This window comes from Sinocyclocheilus anshuiensis, unplaced genomic scaffold, assembly GCF_001515605.1.
Source record: "Sinocyclocheilus anshuiensis isolate Anshui unplaced genomic scaffold, SAMN03320099.WGS_v1.1 scaffold140, whole genome shotgun sequence".
NCBI classification, from domain to species: domain Eukaryota; kingdom Metazoa; phylum Chordata; class Actinopteri; order Cypriniformes; family Cyprinidae; genus Sinocyclocheilus; species Sinocyclocheilus anshuiensis.
In genome coordinates, this window is record NW_015554147.1 from 1021953 (window position 1) to 1031511 (window position 9559).

At 37.4% G+C, this 9559-nt stretch overlaps 2 protein-coding genes across 2 annotated transcripts in view; both read right to left on the minus strand.

The window, feature by feature from the left end:
• LOC107670572 (uncharacterized) overlaps positions 1-533 on the minus strand; it is a 10188-nt gene extending 9655 nt beyond the window's left edge. The window contains exon 1 of the mRNA XM_016463210.1: positions 310-533. Within this exon, the coding sequence (XP_016318696.1) occupies positions 310-533 (224 nt within the window). The remainder of the gene's footprint in view (positions 1-309) is intronic.
• A 936-nt stretch (positions 534-1469) lies between these two features.
• Positions 1470-9559, minus strand: part of LOC107670637 (PR domain zinc finger protein 10) — a 16207-nt gene continuing 8117 nt past the window's right edge. The window contains exons 11-19 of the mRNA XM_016463310.1: positions 9320-9496; positions 9074-9184; positions 7726-7926; positions 7494-7640; positions 6065-6235; positions 5286-5423; positions 3081-3255; positions 2868-2965; positions 1470-2771 (exon numbers count right to left, since the gene is read on the minus strand). Coding sequence (XP_016318796.1) covers positions 2580-2771; positions 2868-2965; positions 3081-3255; positions 5286-5423; positions 6065-6235; positions 7494-7640; positions 7726-7926; positions 9074-9184; positions 9320-9496 — 1410 coding nt within the window. The 3' untranslated portion in view covers positions 1470-2579. The remainder of the gene's footprint in view (positions 2772-2867; positions 2966-3080; positions 3256-5285; positions 5424-6064; positions 6236-7493; positions 7641-7725; positions 7927-9073; positions 9185-9319; positions 9497-9559) is intronic.

Sequence of the window (9559 nt, forward strand, 5' to 3'; positions counted from 1 at the left end):
TCTTTGCAACTTTACAGATCTTCTTTATGCACCAAGAGCTTGTAACACTCCAAAGAGAAAGGAAAAATTGAAATCGCATCATATGACCCCTTTAAATTAACATTATTGCAAAACGCTCTTCTTAAATGTGTACTGCTCTCTTTCAGTACACCTAAGCTGTCATTGAATTCAGTATTATTATATTATCTGTATGTACAGTTCAAAAAATACTTTGAAATACTTCGAAGAACACTACAAGTGCACATTCAAGACAAGTACACTTCTTTTTCACGAGAGTTTTAACCCACTCTCAGCGCTCCAAACACCCACCTCATCCGCCTCCACTCTCGTCCAGCTCTGTCCTCCACCTCTCGGCTGATCATCTGCTTCTCCTCCGGCGTTCCATCCTGTCCTGCTCTGCCCCGAGTCCCGCTCCGCTCCCAGCAGCTCCTCATGGACGTCCTGCGGGAAGTGTTTGGGTTCCTCAACCCACATGTGGACACTGAATACTGGATTCTCCAGTTGTACCAGTCGGTGCAGCAGGTGTAATTCATCATACACTCGTGTTTTCCTTGTTAGGTTGTAAGAAGAGTATGTGAGGAATGCGGTTATGGTGAGGGAAGTTGCACTGCGCCAGCAGCACCACTCCCTCCTCAGATACAGACACTTTACACAGCTCGCGCAGTGCGTCATTTAACATATACAACAATTTAAAATTAAAAAATGCACTCAAGAAGGACAAAACTGTTTACACTGTAAATATTCTTGATGTGGTAGAATGAAACTACTGCATATTATTAAATTTGTTACTACCAGTGCATCTTTTTTAATACAAATCTATCTAAAAAATGTTCTTTTTATGTTTTATTTATACATTATATTCCCTTAATACTTACGTCTAAATTAAATCAGTTAACAGAAATGTTATTAATTTAAACTCGTATTGTGTAACAATAGAAAACGTTTAATGTAATGCACTTACTATAAATTATTTGTAAATCCTAATTTTATTAATGTACTCAGTAAAAAAGAAAAAAAAAAGTATCAGTTTTGCAACTTACTTTTCTGAATGAATTGACCATACTGTATGCTTTTCTGACGTAATTCCTGTGGGCGGAGTTTTGCTTAATTAAAAAATAAAAAATCTATGGAAAATAACATGAGCCTTCTTCATGTCTTTCTGTGCATGTCATGCGTACTGGTTTTAAATGGGCTTAATGTTGAGTCAAAAGATTACATTATACTCGTAATTATGCTGTCAATATATCTTAGTTTTGTATTTATTCCCAAACATTTCTTAAAGGAAAAAAGGGCAGTCTACAAAATAAAGCCAAGATAAAGGATTTGAGGCCTGACAGACAATAAAGACATCAAGTGTACAAAAGTATGTTTATTTCCCATCAGTAGGAATAACAGGAGACACTGAGGCGCATTACTGTACATAAACTGAATAATTACAACAATAATTATAATCATAGTACAGATACTAATTTTTTTTTTTTTTTACATTGTACATGTTTGTCTCGGTATAAATAGTGTATGCTGGATATATTTCCCTTTCTCTGGTTATAACGTTGCAGCAGTGCTCCACTGATGGATGTGCAAAGCCCAAATAAATACTAGTATGTCCATAAACACAAGTTACATAAAATACACAAGTTCTTAATGTTCTCCAGTCATTTTAACAGATAATAGACAGAATAATATGAGGACTCAGATACATTTTGAGAAGGATTTTTGTGGGGTATGAAGTGCTCAACCTTCATTTGAACCTCACTCTGGCTGGTGACTCTTTCCTTGGACCATATTATAACATTTTATAGTAACTTTTATTAAGTAAAGCATTAATCTGGGGTTTGCTTTCATTTAGCAAGGGAGCTGATCTGGGCATGAATGACCTGATCTTGGAAGTTTTGCTTCAACCATCAAAAGAACGAGACAATTTTGAGACTGATGCTAGATTCTCAAAAAACAAAAAACAAAAAAAAACCGTCAAGGTCATAATCCACCCCAAAACCAAAAGAAAATACATTATATTTCGCATTAAGAAACTGAAGTCTTGTTTTTTAGGAATATTAATATTGTTGCATCATGACATTATGTTCATGACAATCAAGCACATTTTCAATACTGTAATGCTTAATAGTTATAAAAAATTAAGTCACAAAGCTTCACATTCTCTGTGTTAATTATAGTTCTTTCTTTGGATTCTGGGGTAAAGTGTGATGCGCCTGCTAATCCAGACAGTATTTTTACAATTCCAAATATATTCAAACAAAATCCAGTAAAAGTGAGGATCCACAAAAAATAAAAAATAAATAAAGAGAGGAAAAAAACAAATTAGGCCAAAATGAAGATAATAAAAGAGGCAGGATGGCACAGGTTTAAAGTCATGATTGTTCCTGAAAACATATATGGTTGGGTGTCTAGAGAAACACAGTTAACCACTCCAGTGTTCTTATTAATTCATAAAAAAACATCTTGACTATTTCAGTTCATTGTTTTTAACTCCTAGAAAATAAATCAGAAATCTGTTTGTTCATTTAAAGCAACTCTGCAGCTGAAGATGACAAATCAGGTTCTTCATGTGAGAATGAGGGTCAGGGTTTGGTGATATGAACTTCACTGGTCCCCGTCCCGTTGGTGGTGGTGGTGATGATGTACTGCGTGGTGGTCTGCTGACTGACGGCCGGCTGCTCCAGTGGGTCGGGGTGAACCTGCGCTGCGGTGGACGGGACATTCACCTGCTTACCATCCAGCTCCGTCTGTCCTTCTGAGATCACATAGTGTGTCTGCAATGCACGAGAAACCAAAACACAATTGCATTACAATATGAAAGCAAAAACACTGGAATGTATGTGTTAGCCAGATAGCTCCTCCAGAGTCACCGTTTTGACCTGACTGCTGTTGACGGCAGCAGTGACGGGGGTGCTGGCCTCTGCTATCACATACTGAGTATGAGGAAGGGCCATCATCTGGATCTCAGCTGCTTACAGGAGCAAAAGGAGGAAAACACAAGGCTGCCATTATGTTTTCTGTATAAATACAGGTTAATATAACAATAAATATCTATTAAAGAAGCTTTTGCTGAAGATGCTTACGATAACTCCTGTAGTTCCAGTTGCTGGGAAGGTACGCATGCTGTGCAGCACCTTGCGTCTGACTGGTGGACGTCTGTAGAGGCTGGCCCTGAGTGAGGGTCACAGGGGTCAGCTGGGCGGAGCTAAGCTCCTGGGCTGCTTGCTGAGAGGAGGGACTTAGAGGCTGAGCTGAAACCTGATTGGATGATAGAAAGTGTTAGAAGGGTAGTAGTGATGGTTAGTGATGGGAGAAACGAACCATTTCGAAGCTTCGAATCAATTTTATTTTCGCAAAGTTTCGAAGCGCTCGAAACACCACACGCTGGTGACGCCTGCTGGTCAAAACTGTGTAAATGCAACAAAAACTCAGACCAAAACATGCATAAAAACAGCTTTTACAAACCCAATGAAAACGCGTTCTTGAAAGTATAATATATTAAATGCAATCAAAATAATAAAATACCATTAAAAATGAAGTGTCTGTATAATAGGCCTATGCGTCTTTAAAATAATTATTATTCATTTGCAAAGGCTTGTTTTGTTTGTTTTATGGAGAGCTTGTCTAAACAGGCCAGTAAGAGACTATTAACTACTACTCATCCTTTTAATTACACAAATGTCTCAATAAAAATGTCTACAAATTGATCAAACTGATCCGAGATCGTATAGACGCTGATGCAGTTGTTTGCCGCTGTGGGGCGATCCACGTGAACTCGCATGATTCACGGGTTCACAATTTCAACAGTTCGCCCCTCTAAATTTCGAAACAGTTATGACGCAACGAAGCGTCGTTTACTGAAATCTTGTGACTTTGGCATTTTGATACGCGCTCCGAACCACTGTTTCGAAACAATTGATTCGCAAAGGTTTCGAAGCTTCATGAAGCAGTGTTTCAAAAGCGGCCATCACTAGTGATGGTAAGACTGATGCCACTTAACTACACAAAAAAAATACAAAAATAAAAAACTCTACCAAAATAATTAAAATATTTTATATTTTTTGAATTATTAAATATACTCTGACAAGAAACGGAATCATTATAGATCATCTTAATATAGCATTATGGACCAAAAGTTTGGTCTTGGTGTGAATATGCTTAAATGTTGCAGTTTTTCTGCAAAATGTATTGCAATATGAAAAATACAGGAATTTTCAGCAGAATTTTATGATTTTTAAAAATAATTTTAACCTTTTTTTTTTTTTTGAACCATTTTAGGGCTGAACAATTTTGAAAAAGAAACTTATATAAAAAATATAAAAATCTTTATTCAATTTTTATCTTCAATATTAAAAAATCTTTAAAAAAAACAACAGCTTAAACCTCTTTCAGTAACCATAAAGTGAACACTGTTAAACTAGTTCTACTTGAGATTTCATGAGCTACATTCCCACTGTTTTACACTCATTCAACACGACTATAAAATAATAATTATTATGATTTTTATTTTGATTATTATTAAATAGAAATATAAAAATAAGAAATATATTGTAGTAGCACTATTGTAATGTAAAATAAATCAAGTATTTAAAAAATATAATTTTATTTTACAGTACAACTGTAAAATTACAATACTAATAATAATGTCTTAATTTATTAATTTTCAAACTTTAATCCATCAAGCCTTTATTTTGACGGCTTGCCGGAGAAAATTCATAAAATTTCAAAAACTCTCAGTGCATACATTTATCTAAACGGGGTATTCACCACTGGCAAGATGGGCTTTTAATAAAACTTTGCTGTCTATTAAGTAGAAATGCAAAACATTTTTTGAAATCAGTAGTACATGACTAAAGAAAAAAAAGGCGGTGATGTTCTCTTTTGTAAACAACACCAAAAACACTCTTTTAATTTTGGCACGGTCCTCTTTCGATCCGACTGCCAGAGGGTGGGAATACAAAAATGCCGATGTTCGATCTGTAGTTTTAACAAAAGCCCTGGAGTTATTCTGCCAGATGACAAAAATGACATATTTTGCATCATCCGGTGAACATTTGCTGATAAATACATGGGATATTCAGGGCAGGTAACACCGAGAAAGAGTGTTCATTGTTCATTTACTTATACTGACATTGCAACAATATAAAGCTGTTTGGAAATTGGCAAAATTATCCTATAATTAAATTGAAGCCTTCGCAGATAATTACAGTAATCCATATTGTGATATTATGTCAGAATATTGTGCAGCCCTACACAGCATGCACATCCAGTGAAAGTCAGCTGCTCACCTGTGCATTGGCCTGGACTGTCCCTGTAGGCTCAGCCACCTGTATATGCTGAACCTGAATAGAGTGCTGACTGTAACTGTGAGGGTCGTGTAACTGACTCACATCTACTGTAGAGTGCTGAGCGTGAGGCGAGGAGGCCTGCAGAGACAAACAGAACACTCACTTATCAAACCAGTCTAAAACTCACCATTAGATAGAAAAACACTATTATTAAACTATTATTAAAAAAAAAAAAAACAGCATTTATTTGAAACAGAATTTCTTTAAAGATTATAAATGTCTTTACTGTCACTTTTGATCAATTTAATGCATCCTCAAAGAATAAAAGTATTTATTATTATTATTATTATCAACAGTGATAATAAGAAATGTTGCTTGAGCGCCAAATCAGCATATTAGAAGGATTTCTGAAATCTCATGTGACACTGAAATTCTGCTTTGTCATCACAGGAATAAATTACATTTTAAAATATATTTATAATATATATATGTAATAGAAAACGGCTATTTTAAATTGCAATATTATTTCACAAAATGACTTTTTTTTTTTACTGTATTTTTGATCAAATGAATGCAGCCTTGATGAGCATAAGCAACTTAATTCAAAAACATTAAGAAATATGAATTATTCCAATTTGAATTATTCCAACAAAAAAAAAAAAGAACAAAGTCAAAAGAATAAAGCAAACAGAACAGACAAAATTAAAAAGATAAAGCAAAAAAAAAAAGCCAAAAGTAATAAAGAGCAAAAAAGCGAGTGTGAATCAGTGTGTGCGTACCGGGGCCACCTGCACCACCTGCAGCTGTATGTGCTGTGGCTGTGACAGGCCTCCTCCTGCCTGAGACACTGGGATGTACTGGATCCTCTGGAAATCCCCTTGTGCTGTGCGGTAGTCTGTGGTCAGGGTCTGGGACAGCTCCGTCATGGCCTGAGTCAACAGATCGGTGGTCTAGGAGAAAGACAGGAACTGATGAACACTGGCTTGTTACGTGACGTGACACTTTATTTACCGTCTAACCAGTAACACTTTACTGATATGTCTTTAAAGGGGTCATAACACACAGTTTCACGGAATCTCATGTTAATCTTGAGTACCTATAAAGTAGTACTGCATCCTTCATATCTCCAAAAAGTCTTTAATTTTATCATATTTATAAAAGAAAGATACAGCTTTACGATTCTCTCCGGAAAAAGCCGAGCTCCTGGAGGCGCCGTGGGCGGAGCTAAAGAGTGATGAGCACTTGGGCGCCGATTGCCAACAAAACAGACATTTGATGCCGTTTCACTTACCGTCTACAGTTCTGAATCATGACCGGGATCTTTTACAGCTGGGACCCCTCCATCCTTCAGTATCAAACGATGTGCAAATCCAGCGTCGAACTGGGCCTTGTTTATAAAACGTTCGTCAACAAACACACTTGTGAAACTCCGTTGCTGCCCCGGAAAAACAAACGGTATCCACTGTTTACATAACGCTGGGTTCTTTAGGAAGCTGAACAAAGTTATCTTTCCCTTACAACCAAAAACACACTTCTTTGGAGACATTCTTCCCGAGCACACACTTGTGAAACTCTGTTGCTGCCCCGGAAAAACAAACTGTATTCGCTGTTTACATAACGCTGGGTTCTTTAGGAAGCTGAACAAAGTTATCTTTCCCTTACAACCAAAAACACACTTCTTTGGATTGGAGACATTCTTCCCGAGCGAGTCCCGTGCAGCGCCGCCGCCGGATGAAACGCATTGATGGGTGCGCTCTCGCTCTCCCTCTGGTCGATGCGTGCGCGGGCGCGTTCTTCCGGGTGAAATGCCCATATAAGGAGTTCCACCCTCGTTTACGTCATTAAGAGCCACGATCGAAAAAAACTTTCCGAAACTTGTACGAACCCGGAAGTAAGATTTTTGGCACTCCGTCATACGTCCAAATTGTTTTTGAAACTTTGTCCATGCTTAGCATGAGAATCCAGCTCTTTAACGGTGTAAACAACTCTGAATGCATGAAACAGCATTGTACCCCCCCTTTAAAAACAACACTAAATGGCAACAGCCTTTTCAGTAATTTAAAGCATTCAACTGAATGTTAACATTGTCCAATGAGCCCATTGAGACCCAAGACATTCATATAGAAAGTAAATAGGGCAGATTTTGATTTCATGCTATCGCTTTGAAGTGTTTGTTCGAGTGTGTCAGAGCGTGCACATTCTGCTCACCACCACGGCCTCTGCAGTAGTGCCGTCTGTTGTGATGACAGCAGGAGTGCTGCTGATGACGGTAGCGGCCAGCGGTGCCTGGATGCTGCTGCTGCTGTTGTACTGATACTCTGGATGCTTCTTACGGATGTGCTGGACCATCTTTGTCTAAAAATAAAGATAGACATGTGTTAGGACACATCAATCGATTCACATGAGCATATATACCATGTCATTACTGACTCTACAGTACCTTGCTGCTGTACTGTTTGGCACAGTGCGGGCAGCACACCGGTGCAGTAGCGATGGTGCCGGTCAGCTGCGTGTGTGTGCTCAGCATGGGGTCAGGTTCTCCCGGCCCGGCCGGACGCAGCTTCCGGATGCTGGGGGGCAATTCTGCCCCGGGGTGGTTCTTCAAAATGTGGGCCTTCCTCTTACTGGCACTTTTATACACCTGAACAGGTGAAGATAAAATAATAACATAATACAATTAATTAATATATACAATTACTTTCAGGGATGAATTTCCCTGACTTTTCCAGTAATTTGTGTGTATGTGTGCCGTTCAAAAGTTTGGGATCAGTAAAATGTTTCATGTTTTTTAAATAAGTCTCTTATGCTCATCATAAGACTTCTTTAAAAAAAAATTTTTTTTTTTGGAAGCTGTGATACTTTTTTTCAGCTGTGATACTTTTAAAAAAAATCATTTATTTAAAATAGAAATCTTATCTAACAATATAAGTCTTTACTATCACTTTATCAATTTAACACATCCTTGCTGAATAAAAAAAAGTACTGACCCCAAACTTTTGAATGGTAGTGTATTTTGTTACAAAATATTTTAATTTTAAATAAATGCTGTTCTTTAACATTTTATTCGTAAAATAATTATATTTTAGTATATAAAGTATATACTAAAAAAAAGTATATACAGGTATATAAAAAATATTTAGATGTTTCCAACCTTAATAATAAATCAGAATATTAGAATGAGTTCTGAAGGATCATGTGACACTGAAGACTGGAGTAATGGCTGATAAAAAAAAAATATGTAATAGTATATTAAAATGGAAAACAATTATTTCAAATCGCAAAAATAATTCACAATATTACTGTTTTTTTCTGTATTTTCGATCCAATACATGCAGCCTTGATGAGACTTCTTTAAAAACATAAAAAATCTTACTGATCCCAAACGGTGACCAGTGTTTGTGTGTTTCGATGACCAGGACTGGAAATTCACTTTTTTTTTCTCAAAACAATAATTCACTGATATTTCCCTGTTTTCCATTACCATGGGAACCCTGTCCTGTGAATTTTTCATAAAAATGTCATTTACAAGATCAACTTTAAGAGAGAACCTGTTGATATGAACGTACTATGCAGAAAGAGCCAAATGGTAACTCTATTTTCAGAGGAGGCTCAAGTCTCTTGGCTCTAGGACACACTAATATCGTCTTTCTATGAGTCAGCTGTAACTGCAGCCAATGTGAAAACCAGAGGGGCGTTAAAATGTGCAGATCCGTAGAAGGTGGTAAGACAGAATTGGCAGAGCTCACAGCTCTCATAAACGATCCCAGTAGAACTGAAGGAGTCCAGACCTTATCACAGTACTGGCAGAAATAATCTCGGTTGGGTTTAATGATGGGCAGCGTCAGCTCAGGAACCTCCTCCAAATGCATCTCAGGATGTCGTTTAGACAGGTGATTCACCTGTAGACAGAACAGTAAGAAAACAAACAAAGAGGTCACAAGTGGCCTATGATTTCAAAAACACTCATTTCGGAAAGGCTAAAAAAAACAGCAAAAAATGTAATAAATAAACTGAAGACAAAGAAACTTCAATACCAGCATCCCTCGTCTCCTGAAGCCCATCATACAGAGTCGGCATTTAAACATGAAGCTCTCAAAGTCAGTGGTGGGCTCCTTCTGTTTCAGAGCTTTGGTGCGGTGGATGTGGTCCTTTTTGGCCTCGCGTTCAGGGTTGTGCATCCTCTGCATGTGTTCCCGTAATTTATCCTTCCTCTAGCCAACAAAGGAGAAACAACACACAACAAAATGAATGAGAAGTTAATAAACACACACACA